Raw genomic sequence first — 20,587 nt, forward strand, 5'->3', positions numbered from 1 at the left:
TTCCCACTTCCCCAAAGCCCGGTATAAGGGCTTTGTGCATCAACATCCAGAAGCTGGGAGCAGGGGCTTCAGACTCTCAAGAGGTAAGACTCCCTCAGCTTCCCCGGGAGGACAGGTCCAGGGCTGGGAAGAACCCGGGCTCTGTATGGGAACCACTGGGGACTCCTGTCCTGTGCACCATAATGACCCCTGTCCTCCCCTTCTTCCCCAGTGTGTGTGACTCTGGCCCTGAAGGTGAGTCGCCTGTTCCTGCAGAAGAGCCAGTCTGAGCTGAGTGTTGGCCCAGGGAGCAGTGACGCGCTCTCAGGAAAAGGGACTTGAGCTTACACCCCCTGATCTTTCCCTGATCCTCCAGCTCGGGGTCTGTTCGCTGGGAGACAAGGAAGCTCTCTACTTTGCTCTTTAATCTACCAGTTGAGCAGACCCTGCCTCTCCACTGTGTTCCAGGAGCCGTGCAGACACAAGGGAAGTCCCCAGGAGGGAACGTGGAGCTGCGTATCTGTCACAAGACTGCAGGAACATGAAAGGCTGCCTGCTCCTGCCCCTTCTGCTGCTGGGGACAGTTTCTGCTCTCTATCTGGGTGTGTGCTCCCCTTCCCTTCTCATCCATCTTCCTCTCATCTTTCTTGCATTGTTTTTTGCTCTGGTGAGTCCAGGGCCACAGGCCCCTGTTCAGTTGCCCCAGCCCCTCTCTAGTTAGATTTCTCCTGGACCCAGAGCTGTGACCTGAACTTTCCCCCAGGGCTCCTTTGCAGGGAAACACACCCCCGTAAAATGAGGGCTTCTCACATCTCTCACGCCCACATTACCCGCACGTGGTGTCAACTGGCATCAGGTTCTCATGCAATTGTGTGCGTGCTGCAAGAATTCTGGCTCATCCAACCCCCAAGGGATCCCTCCCGTCTTTGGTTCCAGATGGGGTCCCTAGGAAGACTGGGTGGAGCCATCAGAGCTGTCCGTGGTCCTGGAGGAAGGTGGTACCTGGTCTGATGGCGGGGTATTTTTTCCAGAGAAGGATGCCCCCCATCTGGGTGATCTGGAGACACAGGCAGACCTGAGCCAGGATCCTGAAGGCTCAGGGGGGCAGCAAGGAGAGCTGGCCGTGAGTGGTGAGGTGCTTGAGTTGGGGGGAGAGGAGGCCGAGGACGCCCACGACGATGAGGGGGACTCACAGTCAGACCCAGATGACTTAGATGAGGACGTGCAGTGCCCCAAGGAAGAGGAGACAGTGCAACTTCCGGGCAGTCCTGAGTGCAAGACCTGCCGCTACACGCTGGTGCGGACCCCAAAGAAGTTTAAGAAAGCTCAGGTATATGGCAGCGAGGCTGCTATGAGGGACCAGGGATGGAGAGATAGGGTTGGATTCAATGATCTGTTTCTTATTATTTAGACTAATGGTTCTCTTAGCCTAATATGCATCAGAAAAGAAAGTGAAAGAAAGAAAGTGAAGTTGCTCAGTTGTGTCTGACACTTGCAACCCCATGGACTGTAGCCAACCAGGGTCTTCTGTGCATGGATTTTCCAGGCAAGAGTACTGGAGTGGGTTGCCATTTCCTTCTGCAGGGGATCTTCCCAACCCAGCGATCAAACCCAAGTCTCCTGCATTGCAGGCGGATTCTTTACCAGCTGAGCCACCAGGGAAGCCCAAAGAAAGGCACAAGAGATGGGATTCAGGGGGAGCAATAGATACCTGATTTCTGATTTGCAAATGGATGTGGGAATTTCCTGGAGACTCAGCAACTTAACATGAAAACAGTGAATTTTCTCTCCTGCCTGTTCTCTCTGCAGAGAGTCTGCAGGAAGTGCTACCGAGGCAACCTCGCCTCCATCCACAACTTTAATGTCAACAGTCTCATCCATCGCTTGAGCATAACGACCAACTACGCACAGGTCTGGGTTGGAGGCTTCATCAGAGGTCGGGTAAGTGAGGTGCCAGTGTCCAGAGAGAGGAAGCTCTTTCTTTCTGTCCTTTATAAAAAGGTTGGTTTAATACTGGGAAGTCAATCCCGTATCTTTTAAAAGCCTTTTTCCTGTATTCATATTTGCCTGCACACGGGCTTTCTCTAGGTGTGGCTGGGGCACCCTCTGGCTGTGGGGCATGGGTTTCTTATTGAGGTGGCTTTGCTTTTGGGGCGCACAGAATCGAGAGCCCCACTCGGCGGTGGGAGCACAAGTGGGGGCTGTGTGGCACGTGGGGTCTTCCAGGACCAGGGAGCAAACCCACGGCCCCTGCAAGGGCAGGCAGCTTCCTCAGCCCTGGACCACCAGGGAAGGCCCCGGGGCTCAGGGGTTTCGGAGTGCCTCAAGGCTCCACCTGCCCCCACCGAGCCTCATCCTGGCCCCGGAAGCCGGCTTGTGCTGACGTAGGAGACGTGATGAGTGAGCGCTTCTCCTCCTCACCCGTGTTCAGTGGCTTCACGCTTGCAGCTTGAAATCTGCCCCGGTGGGTGCGTTTGCACAGAGAAATGGACAGTTATCATAAACAGGGTTCTTTCTTTCCTCTGCCTCACACTTTCCACCAAAGCTGGCTGTGAAATGTCTATCAGTCCGTCCCTGGAGTCAGGAAGTAGAGTTCATACCCAGCTCTGTGCATGACTGGCTGAATGCCTGCCTCCCTATGTCGGTGTCCTCCTCTGTGAGGGTCCTTCCCTCAGAGTGACCCTGGGGCGGTGCCTGAGTAAGTGCTGTCAGCTGTGGTCCTGGGACCAGAGTATCAACACCACCCCGCAGCTTGTTGAAATACAGGATCCTGGGCCGCACCCCAGACCTCCCGAATCAGAATCCACATTCCCACCAGATCGCCAGGAGATGTGTCTGCTCAGTGAAGTTTGAGAAGCCTGCTCTGTGTGAGAGCTGGAAGTGATGTTTGCTCTTCCGTGTCACTGCCTGAAGACGCTCAGGGATGGGTTTGTACGGTGGGGTCCTAGCCAGGTGACACAGTGAGAGGAGATTATAGACATCCAGAAGGGATGCTCAGGGGACTTTCAGGAGCCTCAGCATCTGTCTTCCTGGACCTCTGCCCTCTGACCCAGCCTCTCTCTTCTCTAGTTACGATGCAGGAGATTTTTCTGGGCTGATGGGAGTTACTGGAATTTTGCATACTGGGCTGCAGGACAACCTACATTTGGGAGAGGCCGCTGTGTAGCCCTGTGCACCAGAGGTGAGGGGGCCAGGCCCCTGGGCAAGGTAGGGGGGTGTGGACCCACACAGACGTCCCTGTGAGCTGCACAGACACGCCTCCCCTCACACAGCCTCCCCCACTAGAGAACCCTGCCCTGTGTGTGAGCAGGGCTGAGGTGCAGGGATCCTCAGAGCCACAGTGAGGGGTCCTGGACAGGGCTGGGGGCTCTGTGTCCTCCAGACTCAGTGAGGCTCCCTCCCTTCCTCTGACGGGTCGGTTACAAGGAGAGAGTGTGGGACAGACAGGAGGGACACTCGATAATGTGAAGTGTGGCCGAGGGACATGGGAATGAAGTGGCAACTAGGGCCAGCTGACAGATGATTCCCCAGCTCCCAACAGCACAGATGCTCGACGTGTGGGAGTTTAGAACAGGGGCAAAGACCACACGGGCTGCAGTCAGATGGCCGAGGTCCACATCTGGCTCCATTTACTGCTTGTCTGCTGAGATCAGGGCAGGTTATCACTCCCCTGAGCCTCAGTTTTCCCATCTGTGAAGTGGGAGTGCTGGCAGCCCTGACCTCCTGGCGTCACTGTGAGGATGGAAGGACAGTCCAAAGGAAGCCCTTAGCACACTGCCTCTGCAAGGGAAGAGATCAGTGATCGTGGCTAGCTGGGACATGGGGAGACATACGGCCCTCAGCTTGGCCTGCAAAGGTCAGCTGAGAGGTGCCTGGCCGGGCACTGGGGACACAGGCCACACTCAGGTGAACTGACATCACTGTGCTCTCTGCCTGCAGGGGGTCACTGGCGACGAGCTCCGTGCAACAGGCGGCTGCCCTTCATCTGCTCCTTCTAAGCCGGAGGCCGGAGACCCTGCCCCCCACGTCCCCGGCCCCCCTGCCTGCCTGGCCTCACCCCTGACCCCCCCACCCCCTTGCCTGCCCGGTTCACCCTCGGCCCCCTTGACCCCCAGCCTCCCCGGTTCATAAAGCCACGTTCTCACAGCATATCCTGTCTGCTGTCTCTTTGCTGCGCACTTTGGAGGAGTCCTCTGGGTTGGAGAATCCTGGAAGCCCTTGTTCTGGCTTTGCGGGGCAGGGCAGGGGGACTTTGAAAAGTAACAGCTGGAGCGGGACTCCTGCCCGCGGGGCAGGAGTGGGTGGCACTGGGGGGTTTCACTGCAGTGGCCCCTGGCGACAGCCGGGAATGGGCGGGAGTCCCGCTCCTGAAGGGCCCCCCCCCAGGTTCTGGGGGAGGACGCCTCTGTTGAGGAGCCCTCTTTGTTTGGATTCAATAAGGCCCGCGGTTTAGGGGCAGAGTGGCGGCTTTCCAAAATGCAGGGGTTGTGTCAGATTTGAGAACTGGGAGGAGCCATGAGGTCCCGCCTGGGGCCCCCACATGATGGGGCAAGGAGAAAGGGTCTCTCGGGGCACCTGACTCTTCCAGCCCTGAGCTGTTTTCACCTCGGAGACTGGCCCCTGTTTTCCATTCTCCTACCTGCCTGCTGCTGTTCAGGTGCTCAGTTGTGTCCCACTCTTTGCGACCCCATGGACATCAGCACGCCAGACCTTCTGTCCTTTACTAACTCCTGGAGTCCACCCAAACCCATGTCCATTGAGCCGGTGATGCCATCCAACCATCTCATCCTCTGTCGTCCCCTTCTCCTCCCACCTTCCATCTTTCCCAGCATCAGGGTCTTTTCAAATGAGTCAGCTCTTTGCATCAGGTGGCCAAAGTATTGGAGTTTCAGCTTCAACATCAGTCCTTCCAATGAATATTCAGGACTGAGTTCCTTTAGGATGGACTTGTTGGATCTGCTTGCAGTCCCAGGGATTCTCCCAAGAGTCTTCTCCAACACCACAGTTCAAAAGCATCAATGCTTTGTCGCTCAGCTTTCTTTAGAGTCCAATGCTCACATTTGTACTTCGGAGAAGGCAATGGCACCCCACTCCAGTACTCTTGCCTGGAAAATCCCATGGACGGAGGAGCCTGGAAGGCTGCAGTCCATGGGGTTGCTAGGAGTCGGACACGACTGAGCGACTTCACTTTCACTTTTCACTTTCGTGCATTGGAGAAGGAAATGGCAACCCAGTCCAGTGTTCTTGCCTGGAGAATCCCAGGGACGGGGGAGCCTGGTGGGCTGCTGTCTATGGGTTCGCACAGAGTTGGACACGACTGAAGTGACTTAGTAGTAAAGGAAAAACCATAGCTTTGATTATACCGATCTTTGTCAGCAAAGTGACAAAGTGCTTTTTATCATGCTGTCTAGGTTGGTCATAGCTTTTCTTCCAAGGAGTAATCGTGTTTTAATTTCGAGGCGGCAGTCACCATCTGCAGTGATTTTGGAGCCCAGGAAAAGAAAATCTGTCACTGTTTCCACTTTTCCCCTTCTATTTTGCAGGAAGTGATGGGACTGGATGCCATGATCTTATTTTTCTGAATGTTGAGCTTTAAGCCAACTTTTTTCTCTCTCCTTTCTCTATCCTCTTTCACTTTTATCAAGAGGCTCTTTAGTTCTTCTTCAATTTCTGCCATAAGGGTGGTGTCATCTGCATATCTGAGGCTATTGATATTTTTCCAGGCAATCTTTATTCCAGCTTGTGATTCATCCAGCCTGGCATTTCTCATGATGTACTCTGCATATAAGTTAAATAAGCAGGGTGACAATATATAGCCTTGACATAATGCTTTTCCTATTTTGAACTAATCCATTGTTCCATGTCCAGTTCTAACTGTTGCTTCCTGACCTGCATACAGATTGCTTAGGAGGCAGGTCAGGTGGTCTGGTATTCCCATCTCTTTAAGAATTTCACAGTTTATTGTGATCCATGCAGTCAAGGTCTTTAGCAATAAAGCAGACATTTTCCTGGAATTCCCTTTCTTTCTCTATGATCCAAGGATGTTGGCAATTTGATCTCTGGTTCCTCTGCCTTTTCTGAGTCCAGCTTATACATCTGGAAGTTCTTGGTTCACATACTGCTGAAGCGTATCTTGAAGGCTTTTGTGCATTACCTTGCCAGTATATGAAATAAGCGTAATTGTATGGTTTGAACATTCTTTGGCATTGCCTTCCTTTGGGACTGGAATGAAAACTGACAATTTCCAGTCCTGTGGGCACTGCTGAGTTTTCCATATTTGCTGGTGTACTGAGTGAAGCACTTTAACAGCATTATCTTTTAAAATTTTATGCAGCTCAGCTGTAATTCTATCACCTTCACTAACTCTGTTTGTAGTGATGCTTCCTAAGGCCCACTTGACTTCACACTCCAGGATGTCTGGCTCTAGTGTTGTGATTATTCGGCCCATTAAGATCTTTTTGTATAGTTCTGTGTATTCTTGCCACCTCTTAATAATCCTCTTCTGCTAGGTCCTTGCTGTTTCTGTCCTTTATTGTGCCCATCTTTACATGGAATGATCCCTTGGTGTCTCCAATTTTCTTGAGGAGAACTCTAGTCTTTCCCATTCTGTTATTTTCCTCTATTTCTTTGCACTCATCCTTGAGGAAGGCCTTCTTCTCTCCCCTTGCTGTTCTCTGGAACTCTGCATTCAGTTGGGGATATCTTCCCCTTTCTCCTTTCCCTCCTGCTTCTCTTCTTTTCACAGCTATTTGTAAAGCCTCTTCAGGCAACCACTTTGCTGTCGTGAATGTCTGTTTCTTTGTGATGGTTTTGGTCACTGCCTCCTGTCCAACGTTACGAACTTCTGTTTATAGTTCTTCAGGCACTCTGTGTGCCAGACAGAATCCCTTGAATCTATTTGTCACCTCCACTGTATAATCATAAGGGATTTGGTTTAGGTCATACCTGAATGGTCTAGTCGCTTTCCCTACTTTCCTCAATTTAAGTCTGAATTTAGCAATAAGGAGCTCGTGATCTGAGCCACAGTCAGTTCCAAGTCTTGCTTTCTGCTGACTGTATAGAGCTTCTCCATCTTCAGCTGCAAAGAATACAATCAATCTGATTTCAGTATTGACCATCTGGTGATGTCCATGTGCAGAGTCTTCTGTTGTGTTGTTGGAAGAGGGTGTTTGCTATGACCAGTGCGTTCTCTTGGCAAACTCTGTTAGCCTTTGCCCTGCTTCATTCTGTACACCAAGGCCAAATTTGCCTGTTACTCCAGGTATCTCTTGACTTCCTACTTTTGTGTTCTAATGCCTTATGACAAAAAGGATGTCTTTTTTGTGTGTGTTAGTCCTAGAAATTCTTGTAGGACTTCATAGAAAACAATTGGATTAAAAATATAATGAGCATGGCCCTGCCCTCCAGAGCAAGACTGAGTGTTTCCCACAGCCCGTCTCTCCCGTCAGGATGGTTGCACAAGCCTCTTATCCTTATCTGACAGATGGCAGACAGAAGAAGGGAGAACTACAAACCCAAAGACTCCAGAATGAAAACTCCAATCACAGAATGCTAAGCCAAATGATCACATGGACCACAGCCTTGTCTAACTCAATGAAGCTCTGAGCCATGCCGTGTAGGGCCACCCAACACGGACGGGCCATGGCGGAGAGTTCTGACAAAACATGGTCCACTGGAGAAGGGATGGCAGGCCACTCCAGAGTATTACTGCCTTGAGAACCCCATGAACAGTATGAAAAGGCAAAAGGATAGGACACCGGAAGAGCCCCCAGGTTGGAAGGTGCCCAATATGCTGGTAGGGAAAAGCTTCAGAAAGAACGAAGAGGCTGGACCCACGTGGAAACACGGCTCAGTTGTGGATGTGCCTGGCGGTGAAGGTAAAGTCCAGTGCCGTAAAGAACAATATTGCAGAGGAACCTGGGATGTTAGGTCCACGAAGCAAGGTAAATTGGACGTGGTCAAGCAGGAGATGCTAAGGGTGAACACTGACATTTTAGGAATCCCTGAACTAAAATGGATGGGAATGGGTGGCTTTGATTCAGATTTTAATTCAGCCACCTGGAGTTGAGTCCAAGGCCCAGCTCTCTGTGAGATGGCTCCCCGACCATATCCTCATGGGAGGCTGTCCTCCTCGCTCCCCTCCATCCTGCATCCCCTCTCTTGTCCCCAGCCTCCGTCCCCTCCCTGGAGGGGCCATGGTCTCAGCAGGGAGGTGCCTCACTCCCCGAGGGGCTCGGGGCCCAAGTCAGGCCGTGTGCAGCCAGGTGGCTCCAGGACTGGCTCTCCAGCCCCGGGTCTCCAGGCTTCTTCCATTTTCTCGGTCTGGGGATCACTGAGACAGAACAGTGTTCCTGCTCTTAGCTTCATCCCAGGCTGGGCTCCAGGAAGGATCAGAGCTTGAAGAAGCGGGAAGCTGAGACTGCAAACTGGGTTCAGAGGGCAGAGAGCCCTGGGTCGTGAGAGAGAGAGTGAGAGAGACTTCCTGGGGGTGTGGCTCTATGTGAGGCCCGGGGAGCGTGTTCAAGGATGTCTGGGGCACACGTGTACACGGGTGTGTAGGTGTCTTGGTGCGTGCATGAGTCAGTCTTCAGACACCTGTATATGTCTGTGTATATGTGAATCTGTGCTTGTAAATGTGCATAAATCTGTGTGAGTCAGCATGTATTTGTGTGTTGCTTGTGTGCACATTTTCTACATCTCTATGGAGATGCTCGCATGTCTGTGTACATCCCTGAGTGTGTGCATCTGTGTCACTTTGTACCTTAGACACCTGATCCGTGTCGCACACCTCCGTGTGCACCACTGTGTCTTTGGGCAGCATGTTTGGGAGTGTGTGTACGCGCCAGCGTGTGTCTGAACAGATCTGCATACAGGTCTACTTGTGTGAGTATCTGTGTGTGTGTATCTATCTGTACAGGCCTCGGATGAGACGTGGGGTCTTAGGACTGCACGGTCTGGGGACTTCCCTGGTGGTCCGGAGGGTAAGACTATGCTCTCTAATTCAGGAAGCCTGGGTTCCATCCCTGGCTGGGGAACTTGACCCCACATGCCTGCCGCAACTTAGAGCTCGCGTGCGCGATGAATACCCCATGAGCCATGACTAAGACCCAGGGCCGCCAAAAGAAACAAAGAAGACAAATATTTAAGAGAATCCAGTTTTGCAGGCTGTGCTTTGCTTCTAAAGGTGCTGGAGTTGATGGAGGAGACAGGATGGGAGACCCGCAGGGGAAGTGGTTGGTGTTGAAGCCGCAGGGTTGAGGCTCTCGGACGTGAGCAGGCCTCTGGAAGTAGGAGAATGGGCCTTGGCATTGCCTTAACCGCACCAGGGCTGGGTCCTGGGGACTGCCTCGGGATGAAGAGGCCTGTCCTCAGTGGAGGGGTCTGTCCATCTGCTTTGCATGGAGATTGAGTCAGGAGGCTCCTAATCCAGCATCTCAGTCTCTCCAAGGGCAGGGAAGGGGAGCTGCTTTGGGGTCAGGTCACACCCACGTCCCTGCTTTGCAAACTGCAACAGCCTCGTTCTTTTTTTTAGGATTGATTTACCTCGTTTTGACTGCGCTGGGCCTCGTTGCCATGCACGGGCTTTCTCTGGTTGTAGTAAGCGGGGGCCACTCCTCACTGTGGTGCTTGGGCTGCTCACTGCGGGGGCTCCTCCTGCTGCAGAGCACAGGATCTAGGCGCACGGGCTTGAGCTGCTCCACCGCATGTGGCATCTTCCTGGCACAGGGGTCGAACCTGTGTCCCTGCACTGGCAGGCAGATTCTTTATCTGCTGTGCCACCAGGGAATCTTTATCAGCGAGGTCCTGATTCTTTGTCAGGGAAGTCCAACAAGCTGGTTCTTGAGACTGTCCTTCTAAAAGAAGCGGGAGCGCTGGGGCGGGATGGCAGGGAGGGAAGGCTAAGCTCTGCACAGGTGGCTCTGGGACTGGTATTCCTGGGTCTTGCTGAATGGCAGTGAAAGGGAAAGTGCTACTCGCCCAGTCGTGTCTGACTCCGTGCGACCCCATGGACTGTAGCCCACCAGGCCGCTCTCTCCACGAGAATTCTCAGGCAAGAATACTGGGGTGGGTTGCCATTCCCTTCTCCAGGGAATCTTCCTGACACAGGGACTGAACCCAGATCTCCCACATTGCAGGAAGATGCTTTACTGTCTGAGCCACCAGGGAACCCAGATTCCCTCCTCTCAGCCTTCACTTATCTCCTTGACGGGGAATGGGCTCTAGCTAATCCCAGTGTCCCAATATATGGCCAGCCAAGGTCAGAGAAGGAGGGAGGGAGGAGAAAGGGATGGCAGGAGGGCTCAGATCCTTCCAGACTGAAGCTTGCTTGAGGCAGGCCAGGGTAGTAGATAAGATGTGCTTCAAGTATCCAGTCCTATTATTCACCCTCAAGTTCAACCATTATATATTCATTCCTTTGGCTGTTTCAGGCCTTTCACCTTTGAAATCCTTGACTAAAAAGCAAATATTCTTAGGAGAAGAAACTCCTGAGTGTGTTGTCTGTTAATACCTCTGGGAGACTGATTGATAACTTGCCAAGAAAAAGGTTTTGTGAGAAGTAACACAGAAGGGAAAAATGTGTGTAACAGTTAGAACACATGTTGGGGGGAGGGGTTGTGGAGAAGAAGAGCTATTAACAAGGAGCCAGCGAAGCCGAGAGTACTGTGTTCACCATTTTCTCTTCCTGGGGACCTGGGAAGCCTATATTTCCCCGGTATTCTTTGAAGTAAAGCTGGGTTCTGCAGCACAGCACTGAGTCTGACCAGTGAGAGGCCGTTGGAAGTGATACGAAGGCCAGGCCTGGCATTTATTTGTTTGCTTATTAAATATTCATTTATTTATTTGGCTGCACTGGGTCTCAGTTGTGGCACGCTGGATGTTCAGTCTTCATTGCTCATGCGAACTCTTAGTTGTAGCGTGTGGGATTTAGTTCCCTGACTGGGAATCGAACCCAGCCCCCCTGCATTGGGTGACGTAGAGTCGTAGCCACTGGACCACCAGGGACATCCCAGGCCCGGCCTTTAAATGACCCTCTATGGTCACCCATGACCTTCCAGTTCTCATTTCCCTTGCTGTAGTGATCTGGGGGTTCATGAGTCTCAGATGGCATAGCTACCAAGTGGAAGGGCTGTCTGACCTACTTCATTGCACAACTTTCTGAGATTTCACAATTTGTTCCTGCAGCAACAGCAACTGTTTTTGCCTAACATATAGAAAAGAAGGGGCCAAGAAATTTCTTCATTTTCCCCAGATGGATGTGGCACGCAAGTCGCGATCCCAGATTCCAGGGTCATAAAGGTCTGGGTTCGAGTCCCAGATCTACCATTTTAGTCTAAAACCTTAGCCTCAATTTCTTCAACAAAATGAAAGTTGAATTAGACAAAGGCTACCGCTCATTTAACCCACTGCTTGGCGATGGTGGGTTATCACAGAATGTAAGCTTTGCTGCTGAGCTGTTAGGAATGAGCGTGGGTTCTGGTTCAAATGCCCACATACTGCAAATTTATTTTTCTATCAAGGCTAATGACAAACCACAGCAAGCTCTTCCCTGGTAGCTCAGATGGTAAAGTGTCTGCCCACAATGCGAGCGACCTGGGTTCGATCCCCAGGTCAGGAAGATCCCCTGGAGAAGGAAATGGCAACCCACTCCAGTACTCTTGCCTGGAAAATTCCATGGATGGAGGAACCTGGTAGGCTACAGTCCATGGCGTCGCAAAGAGCTGGACACGACTGAGCAACTTCACTGGTTCACAGCAAGCTTGGGCTTCCCAGGTGGTACTAGTGGTAAAGAATCTGCCTGCCAATGTCGGAGATGCAGGAGACGGGGGTTTGATCCCTGGGTCAGGAAGATCCCCTGGAGAAGGAAATGGCAACCCACTCCAGTGGACAGAGGAAGCTGGTGGGCTGCAGTCCATGAGGTCGCAGAGTTGGACACGACTGAGCACAGCGCAGGGGTGTGGGGCAGCAAGCTTATCCGGGTTAGGGGCGGAGTCACTGACGTGCGTGCTGAGCACACGTGATGTGGCCGAGGTGAGTCAGTACTGGACTGCTCTTGATACCAGCCCTGAGTCTTGCACAGGGAACCGTGACCTAATCGGCAGTGGGGAACACAACATCAGGGTCACACGTCCACAAGTTCAGGCCCGGGATGGGCAGAGGCACCGTAGGAGGACCGTTGCAGTCTGGAGGGAAGGGAGGGGCTGCAGGAGAGGGTGCCCCCAGGACGGAGCCACCTCCATCCCCTCATCAGAGAACAAACACTGCTCTGACCCCAGCCTTGGCCCAGCCTCCTGAGAGCTGGGTTCACCGGGAACGCGGGTGGGGCTGCTGGCTGGAGAGGTCAGCTCTGCCTTCACTGATACCTCTACTGTTCAGGTCTCCGGACGCTGCCTCCTCCTCTGGCTGGTACCTGGGGAAGTGTCACCCCAGCATCCTGAGGACAGGGGCTGGACTGAGGCAGAGCAGGAGAAGGGGCAACGGGCCCCCTGCGGGGAAATCTCACCCCTTCTCCCCATGGTGTGGGGGTCACGGGGGTGGGGCCTTCCTAAACGACTCCCTCCGGTGCCCTGACCCCCATTTCCCTGTACCTTCTCTGGAGGGACCAGCCCTCCCCGTATAATCAAGCTCTGCTAAGACCTCATGGTCTGGCCTGGGTGCCCATCTTTCTGTGGCATCTCCTGTGAAACTGGTGGAGCTCCCACTCCAGAGCCGTTCAGTGGCACGAGCCCTTTTCCATGCCTCATGTTGTAGTCTTTTCCAAAAGATGACTCACCGAGTGTATGCCTCAGGCTTCATAAGGGCTTCCCAGGGGGCGCTAGTGGTGAAGAATCCACTCAGCAAAGGGGGAGATCTAAGAAACCATGGTTCGATCCCTGGGTCGGGAAGATGCCATGGAGGAGGGCATGGCAACCCACTCCAGGATTCTTGCCTGGAGAATCCTGTGGACAGAGGAGCCTGGTGAGCTACATGCAGTCCACAGGGTCTCAAAAAGTCGGACACAACTGAGCGACTGGACCTGCCCCTGGTGACCTTTCTGGGCCCCTACTGCAGAAGGGAGGGGGCGACTGGGCACAGGGAGGCAGCCAGGCTGCCCGTGTCCGCTCCTGGCTCCCTGCTGCCCAGCCCCGAGCGGCAGGACGCCTCTGGTTTGCTAACTGCAGGACCACGGACGAGCCATTTCCATGGCCTCGGTTTGCTCATCTGTAAGGAAGAGACTCAGACAAGAGGGTCCCTAAAGCCCCTTTAGTTTCTGATGTCACAAGGCCGACCACCTTGTTCGGGCCCCGCGGGGATAGGCCCGCTGACTAGCTGCTCACGGGGTGCTGGGTCTCAACCGACCTTTTCATCCACGTGATGGAGAAGACCCGCTAACCTCCTGGCACAGGGCGCCAGGTGGGGAAGCCTACTCCGCCCCGGGCAGGGGAGTAGGTGCCTAGCTGGGCTCCCGAGTGAGGGGCCTGGATGTATATGACCCTGTGAGGGTCCCAGAGAAAATGAGAAGGTTCCCTTCTCCGGCTTGAGGTGAGGGAAGGAAAAATTCACCGACGGTTATGTCTCCTGTTTCCTTCTGCGTCTGGGATCCACCCAAGTCAGAGAAAGGGACCCCGCGCCCCCATCTGACACGGGGCCTGCCTGAGTTGCTGGGGACTGCAAGGGCCGCCCTCGTGAGGAAGTGGAAACGGGATCGTGGTCAAGGTTGGGGAGGCTGAAGGGGAAGGGCGGACGCCTCTGGTTTGCCTTGTCTCCTGGTGGGGTGGGGGTGATGAAATGAGTCAGAGCCGGGTCCAAATCCCAGCTCTCTCGATTCCTGGCTGTGTGTCCGGGGCAAACGACTCAGCCTCTCTGAGCCTCCACTTATCTTCAGAAAAGGGAACCTAATATCTACCTCGCAGGACTATTCTAAGGAGTAAATGAGCTAACATGTGTGAAGGTGCCTGGCACTTGGGCTCCTGTGGGCCATGGTTAGTCCTATTTTTATCTCTTACTCTTTGGAAGGGGGACGGCCAGGTATCACCGCCCCGGGGGTCTGGGGAAGCAGAGCAGGGTGAGGCAGGGGGTGCAGGTGAGACGGGGGTCTTCGTGGGAGCAGGACCTGTCTGCAGGGTGGCGGGGCGGTCAGACCCAGGCCTCGGCTGTGGCCCCTGTGGGTGGGCAGCAGAAATGAGAGCTGCTTCCCCTCGCATCCCCAGCGCGCCCCGCTGGGTCTCCCGGCTGGAGGCTGGGCGCCGCAGGCTGAGCGTGCGCGGCGGGAGAGGCCCTAGTGGCCGATAGAGTAGGCGCCCGAATCTGTGGACTGCTTCTCCGTGGTCTGGTCGCTGGTGTCCCCGGGATGGGCAGAGGCTGGGACCCTCAGCGTGGTCTCGCTCACCTGCAGGCAGAAGGGCTGGCGTGAGTGGGCTCCGACCGCGGGTGGGGTCCTCCCGTGGGCCCCCGTGTGGGTGGCGGACTCAGCCGTCGCGGCTCACGGCCGGGTCTGAGGGGAGCGAGGGCAGATGGATGTGACCCCAATATTCTTCCCATGCAGCTAAAGGGCAAAGCGAACCCCAAGGCAAGCAGGGTCTGCCCACCCCCAAGGGACGACGAATGGGTGGGGATGCTGAGAGCGATGACCACGCCCCGCGCTCGGCCAAGGTCCGCCTGTCGGGTGTGCGCTGAGGCCCAGTGAACTCCCCTTCGTGGACCCAGGACAGTCCAGGGTCCAGCTCCCTCCCTGCCCCGTTCCCTCTCTCTCTAGAGGACACCTCCCTCCCCCCGCCCCCCACCACTCACCTCCTCGAACTTCCTGGCCTTGTACTGGTCGGCCCCCTTGAGGAAGTTCAGCAGGATGATGTCGCAGAGGACGGTGCCCTGGAGGAACAGCGGGCGGCCCTGAGCGCTGCGGGCGGGGTCAGGGGCAGGATGGGGGGAAGCTGGGGCGGGGGCAGGACTGCCCTGGGGGTGCGGCGCGCCCTCCAGAGCTGCCCGGCAGACCTTCCTTTAGGAAAACGCCCGAGGCCTTTGCTCTGTCTCTGGGACCCACCTCCGCAGCTCCGGGGGCTGGGCCCACCCTGAAATGCGCCGGGAGAAGCCGAGAGAATGCGGGGGACGGGCGGGGCCGGGGGATTGTTCCCGACCCCGGGGAGCGGGCTCTGCGCCTGCTCGGCTCTCAGGTCTGGGAACCCTGGGGTCTCCCCCAACCACCCCAAACCCCGCCACCTTCACGGTGATGGGGAACTCGGACTTGGTAACAGGGGGGGCGCTGGCCACGTGGGTGTCAGGACAGGAGATGCTGGCCCAGCGCGGGGGGGGATGGCTCCAGGCAGAAAAGGGCGTCCCCCTCCTTCTCCAGGCTGGCCTGCTTCCCACCCACCGCGCGCCCAGGGCGAGACCGAGCCTGGAGGGCCCGCACTCACCACTCCCACCGAGGTGAAGGCCGCCACGGAGCTGATGATGGTGGGGATGATGTTGAACTTGCCAGCCTGGTGCACAAATACCAAGGTGAGCGCGCAGGGCGCCCGACAGGGCCGGGTGAGGCCTGAGGCTAAACTTGGACTCCCAGCCAGGGCGGCCGTGGAGCCAGAAGGCTCTCGGGGGACCAGTGGGCGCCCCCACCCCCACCCCGCTGCGGAAATGTGACCAGCGAGGGTCTCTGGGCCGGTCAGCCGCAGCACCCGCCCCCGACGGCGGGCCCGGAAAGGGCCTGGGTCTCGCCCCGCCCCCGGCCCGGAACTCACGTCTCCGTACACCAGCACGTCGAAGCGGATGCCAAAAGCTTTCAGCAGGGTGCGGTACTCACTGCCGTTGTCCATCTTGTAGTACTTAGCGAACCTGGAGGCCAGAGGGGAAGGCGCAGGCCCGCTGCGGGCGCCCATCTCTCCTGCTTGAACCCTCAGGGTCCCCTAGAGCCCTGCAGCCCTCGTTCACAGCCCAGCCCTGCCTGACGGTGGGGCCGGCCGCGGTCCTCCCCATGTGGTCCGCCTGCACAGCCTTCACCTGGAGGGTTTGTTAAGGAGGCAGATTTCCAGGCCCGGCCCTGAACCCAGAGAACCAGCAGCTCAGGACTAGGTCCCGGGAGGCTGCCTTCTAAATGACTCCTCTAAGTGAGTGTGACATGGAGGCCAGTGAGCCCCGCTGGACTCCAGGCTTCCGCGGTTCTCTTTCTCTGGGCGTCCTCTCCCAGGCGGGTGTGCCCCTTGCCGTGGGCGTCTCGGCCCGCTTGGATTCAAAGCCTGCTTCTGCCACTTGCCAGCCGCCCAACTTGGGACAGTCACTTAACCTCTCTGAGAGCCGATTCCTTCATCTGTGAGTAAGATAATACAGAAGTCCTGCTATGAAAACAATGAAGTTACACGTGTCAGGGGCTGAGAACAGGGTCTGGAACAGAGAAAGCCCCGGGAGAGACTCCCTGGCGTCGACACTGTGAAGGAATACACTGATTCTGAAAGTGCTTTGTAGAGCGGCTTTAACAAGTGCTTTTAGGAATTTCCCTGGCGGTCCACTGGTTGGGACTTTGTGCTTCCAATGGAACTAAGATCCCTCATGACACAGGGGTGGCTGAGATGATGATGATAATAAATGCTTTTAGACACTGAATCTCACAAGCCAGTGGGATAAGGGTGTGACTGGCTCTAGGGGTTAGATGACTGGCCCAGGGTGACTCACCTGGCCGAGACCTAGTGCTGGATTCGCCCCTCCCCCACTCCTGTTCAAGAACTCGCTCTCTGAGCTTTCTCTGCCGTGTGCCCGGAACCACGCGGAAGACTGATCAGAGTGATCACATTTCATTCTCACTGAACACAGTGAGGTGGGTATCATACCATTTGGGGATGCCTGTGGTGGTGAAGGGGTCTACCTGCCATCTCACTGTCAGCAAGGACTTGAATTGCATTTGTCTTTTGGCTTCTAAAGCCAGTGCGTTTCCCGGGCCTCTCCCAGAACAGAGGACAGCTGAGAAACTCAGTCCCTGGCAGTGTCCAGCGACTGACACGACGCCCCTCCCAGGGATGTTTGCTTTCCAAACTGTCCAGCGGAGAGGAAAATGAAGTGCTGAGCCCGAGGGGACAGATAACGGAAGGATCACGGGGTGGGGTGGGGGTGGGGGTGGTGGGGGAGAAGGTCGGGGGGAAGAGCCACTTTAAATTGTAAATGCTGGCTACTGCCACTGCTGGCTGGGTGGCTTCCCCTGTGGCCCATCAGTAAAGAATCCACCTGCCAGTGCAGGAGACTTCAGTCCCTGGGTCGGGAAGATCCCCTGGAGGAAGAGCTAGCAACCCGCTCCAGTGTTCTTGCCTGGGAAATTCCATGGACAGAGGAGCCTGGCGGGATACTCTCCGTATGATTGCAAAGAGTCAGACACCACTGAGGGACGCAGCCAGCATGCACGTCAGCTCTGGGAACTCCGGGGTCAGGCAGAAACGAGCTTAAATCTTGGTTCTACCACCACAGGCTGCAGGTGTGGGCTCTTCTGGCGTCTATAACCGGGGTGTGTTGAGGCCTCCTCTGCAGGTCAGTCAGTGAGAGGGGTGACCCCGAGCCCACCATCCAAGGTGGGCGCACTCCTGACCTCCGTGTCAGACGTCCTCTCTGTCCTTCTCTGCAGAGACCACTCCCGCCCAGCCCCCTGCCCTCGGGTCGGGCTGGTCCAGCCAGTGGGAGGTGCCCGCGCATGGCCAGAGAGTGAAGGGAAGACAGGCAGGATGCTTTTTGTCTCCCAGCTCCTCTGCGGGGCCTCTAACCAGGCTGGCCTCCCGCCTGAGGCCCAGAGCCCGCAGGACAGCCTGCCCACCTCTGCAAAGAGTGCCTCCGTGCAGTCGCCCCTTTTGAGAGCCCTGACTGTTCCCTCCTGGGACTCCGGCCCTCCCCTTCCCCACTTTACAAGCAGGAAGCTCGGGCCTGGAGAGCTCTGTCTGGGTCAGGAGGGCGCGTGGCAAGAGGGGACCCACCTTCGGTTTCTGCCTGTGCCCAAGGGAAGCACCTGCTGACGGAGGCCTTGGAAAGGCTGGAAAGGGTTCTGGGAGAAAACAGCCTCTGGGGAGGCTGAGCCAGACATGTGTTTCCTGCAGGGGCTCTGCAGCTGGAGGGAGAGGCTGGGGAGACAAAAGGGTCCTCCTGACAGTGAGACCCAGAGGGAGAACGAACCCAGGCCTGGAAAGGAGGCTGCGAGAAGGGCAGCCACTTAACCCCAAGGGCAAAGCCTCGGTGGGGGAGTTCCCTGGCTGGCCAGTGGTTAGGACTTGATGCTTTCACTGCTGGGACCCAGGTTCAATCCCTGGTCAGGGAACTAAGGTCCTGCAAAATGTGCAGTGTGGCCGAAAAGGAAAAAAAAAAAAAAGATTTGGAGGACAAGGAAATACGGCAGCAGCTACCTCATCCTCAAAAGTATGGTAAGTATCAGAACCTCCCTGGTGGTCCTGAGGCTATGAGTCCGCGCTCCCAGTGCAGGGGGCCTGGGGCTCCATCCTCGGACAGGAAACTATATCCTGCCTGCCGCCACTAGACCTGGTGCAGTCAGATAAAGAAATATGTAAAAGAAAATTAGGGTCAGTGTGGTCTGGGTGGAGGTGGCAGAGAGCTTTACAGAGCAAGGCAAAAAGCACCAAACTCGAACCGCACCAGCTGTAAGAGAATAGGACGAACACCAGAAAGGAAATCATCTCTGTAAAAATGAAGAGGCCCCAGAACCTAATTCTGCCAGCAGACCTCGCGGGAGAGTTCAGGAAGTTTGCAGAAGAAGGGTCTGGCGTGGGCAGAAGGCTCCAGAAAGTCCTCCCTGTGGCTTTCTCAGGTTGGCCCAAGGCAACGTATGAACCAGCTCCATCTCCGCACCCACATTCACAGAGCAGCAGAAAAATACACACGTCTCTCGAGCTGCTCAGGAAATTTCAAGAAGGCAGTGTTCGCCCATTTTGCAGATGGAGAGACAGTCGACAAGGTCACTTGCCTGAACTGGAATTCCGATGCACGGGTACAACTCCTCAGTCTGTGCTTTCAGCCAGAGCTATCTTGCCTCTGGGCGCTAAGTGGCGATAATTACTCTTTTGTTCTTGCCTTTCTTTCTTTGGGAAGGACAAAGCACCTGATCTAAAAGCCCTTCTGTGCTCTGAGTTCTGTCTCAGGTCTCTGGAGCACTCAGGGCCCTTGTCTGAGCAGCAGCTGAGGGCTGGGAATGGGGCTGGCGGGGGTCACAGAGGCGCAGGGCGAGACCGGGACCGCGCTCCTGAGGTCTGCGTCCCTGGCTCACAGCCGCAGTCGTGGGGAACGCTCTGACATGGGCTCGGAGAACAAGAAGTCGGTATCCTGGGTACCGCCGCTCAGAGCGGGGCTGGCTAAATTTATCTTGGGAAGGAATGTGAAGAGAACAGAGAGAAGAACCAAAGCGGACTTGGTTCCCCTCCAGCACCTGCCTTCCAAGAGGCAATAAGCACGCTCAGATCATTATCTCGCCGCCCACACGCCCTCGGAGGAGGCTTGGCAGGGATGAGTTCTCCTCCCGGGAGGGCGGGAGCTTTCGGCCAGGGGGTGAGGGGAGGCCCCGGCTGCAGACGTGGGAGCGACCCAGGCGTCCTGACTTCTGCACTCCGTGTGGCTGCAGTTGTGGGGGGAAATCGCACAATCTGGCCCCACCCTGCGGCAGAGACAGGTTCCCTGCGCACCAGGCTAGGGGTTATCTTCTGTCTTGGCACCCGGCTGGACCGGGTTTCCCAGCCCCCTCGCCTTTACCTGGGCCCCCGGGACCAGTTCTTGTCAACAGACAAGTGAAGGGAAGTGAGGGCTGTTACCACTGGGCTGGGGTTTGTGAGAGCCGTGTGCCTTCCTCATCCTTCCCAGCCTCATGGCCGGGTGCTTAGGAGCCAGGGGAGAGCTCAGGCCCCAGAGGAGGCTGACCCATGGGTGGCAGGACCCCCAGAGGACTTCACACAGCTCTCCACCCACCCTGACCCACAGGGCACGGTACCTTGAGCAAGGCATAAGCCTCTGCTGAGCCACTGAGCTGCAGGGCCCATTTGTTACGGCAGCTAGCAGTACTTACCCTGACTACTAGAAACTCCTCCCTCATAGGTCAGTCACTGGGAAAGAATCTGCCTGCAGTGCAGGAGACCTGGGTTCAATTCCTGGCTTGGGAAGGTCCCCTGGAGAAGGAAATGGCAACCCACTCCAGTATTCTTGCCTGGAGAACCCCATGGACAGAGGAGCCTGGTGGGCTACAGTTCACGGGGTCGCAAGAGTAGGTCATGACTTAGCGACTAAACCACCACCATCACGTCACAGCTCAGAAGACTGAGGCTCAGAGGGAAGAAGTATTTGTAGAAGGACAAAGAATGAGCTAACACTGGGGAGTCATTCAAGAGTACAGAGAGGGCGAATTCCAAGGACACCACATTGCCAGGAACAAACCCTCTTAGGAAGTCCAGGAGATTGACGTGTGGGTCCACGGCTGTCGTTAACCAGCTTTTTGACCCCGGGCAAGTCTCTCAACCTCTCTGAGCTTTTTGCTTTGGTTGATAAGTGACAGTGAAAAGAGCCGCAGGAAGGGCGGTGACGGGATGGTGCCCAGATGGACATCGTGAGTGCTCAAGGCATGTCCGTTTCCTCATTCTGAGAACGAGGCAACGTGAAACCACAGAATCGA

The 20,587-nt window shown here is 55.6% G+C and overlaps 2 protein-coding genes across 2 annotated transcripts in view; one reads left to right on the plus strand and one right to left on the minus strand.

Annotated features, from left to right (window-relative positions):
• On the plus strand, nucleotides 1-4,121 carry LOC112579541 (proteoglycan 3). The gene is made up of 7 exons (XM_025266032.2): nucleotides 1-83; nucleotides 212-234; nucleotides 448-581; nucleotides 1,011-1,309; nucleotides 1,789-1,920; nucleotides 3,049-3,160; nucleotides 3,919-4,121. Exons 3-7 carry the CDS (start codon nucleotides 521-523, stop codon nucleotides 3,975-3,977), a joined length of 663 nt encoding a protein of 220 aa, XP_025121817.2. The 5' UTR covers nucleotides 1-83; nucleotides 212-234; nucleotides 448-520; the 3' UTR covers nucleotides 3,978-4,121.
• A 9,086-nt stretch (nucleotides 4,122-13,207) lies between these two features.
• Nucleotides 13,208-20,587, minus strand: part of P2RX3 (purinergic receptor P2X 3) — a 32,202-nt gene continuing 24,822 nt past the window's right edge. Inside the window, exons 9-12 of the mRNA XM_045162908.1 lie at nucleotides 15,693-15,786; nucleotides 15,372-15,437; nucleotides 14,749-14,826; nucleotides 13,208-14,347 (exon numbers count right to left, since the gene is read on the minus strand). Coding sequence (XP_045018843.1) covers nucleotides 14,237-14,347; nucleotides 14,749-14,826; nucleotides 15,372-15,437; nucleotides 15,693-15,786 — 349 coding nt within the window. The 3' untranslated portion in view covers nucleotides 13,208-14,236. The remainder of the gene's footprint in view (nucleotides 14,348-14,748; nucleotides 14,827-15,371; nucleotides 15,438-15,692; nucleotides 15,787-20,587) is intronic.

Source organism: Bubalus bubalis, chromosome 16 (assembly GCF_019923935.1).
Source record: "Bubalus bubalis isolate 160015118507 breed Murrah chromosome 16, NDDB_SH_1, whole genome shotgun sequence".
NCBI classification, from domain to species: Eukaryota; Metazoa; Chordata; class Mammalia; order Artiodactyla; family Bovidae; genus Bubalus; species Bubalus bubalis.

Excerpts from the sequence above, each read along its gene's own strand:
- LOC112579541 (XM_025266032.2), top strand. The coding sequence starts at position 521 with ATGAAAGGCTGCCTGCTCCTGCCCCTTCTGCTGCTGGGGACAGTTTCT. Across the intron at positions 1,310-1,788 it reads AGAAGTTTAAGAAAGCTCAG|AGAGTCTGCAGGAAGTGCTA; the intron begins GTATATGGCAGC and ends TTCTCTCTGCAG. Across the intron at positions 1,921-3,048 it reads GAGGCTTCATCAGAGGTCGG|TTACGATGCAGGAGATTTTT; the intron begins GTAAGTGAGGTG and ends TCTCTTCTCTAG.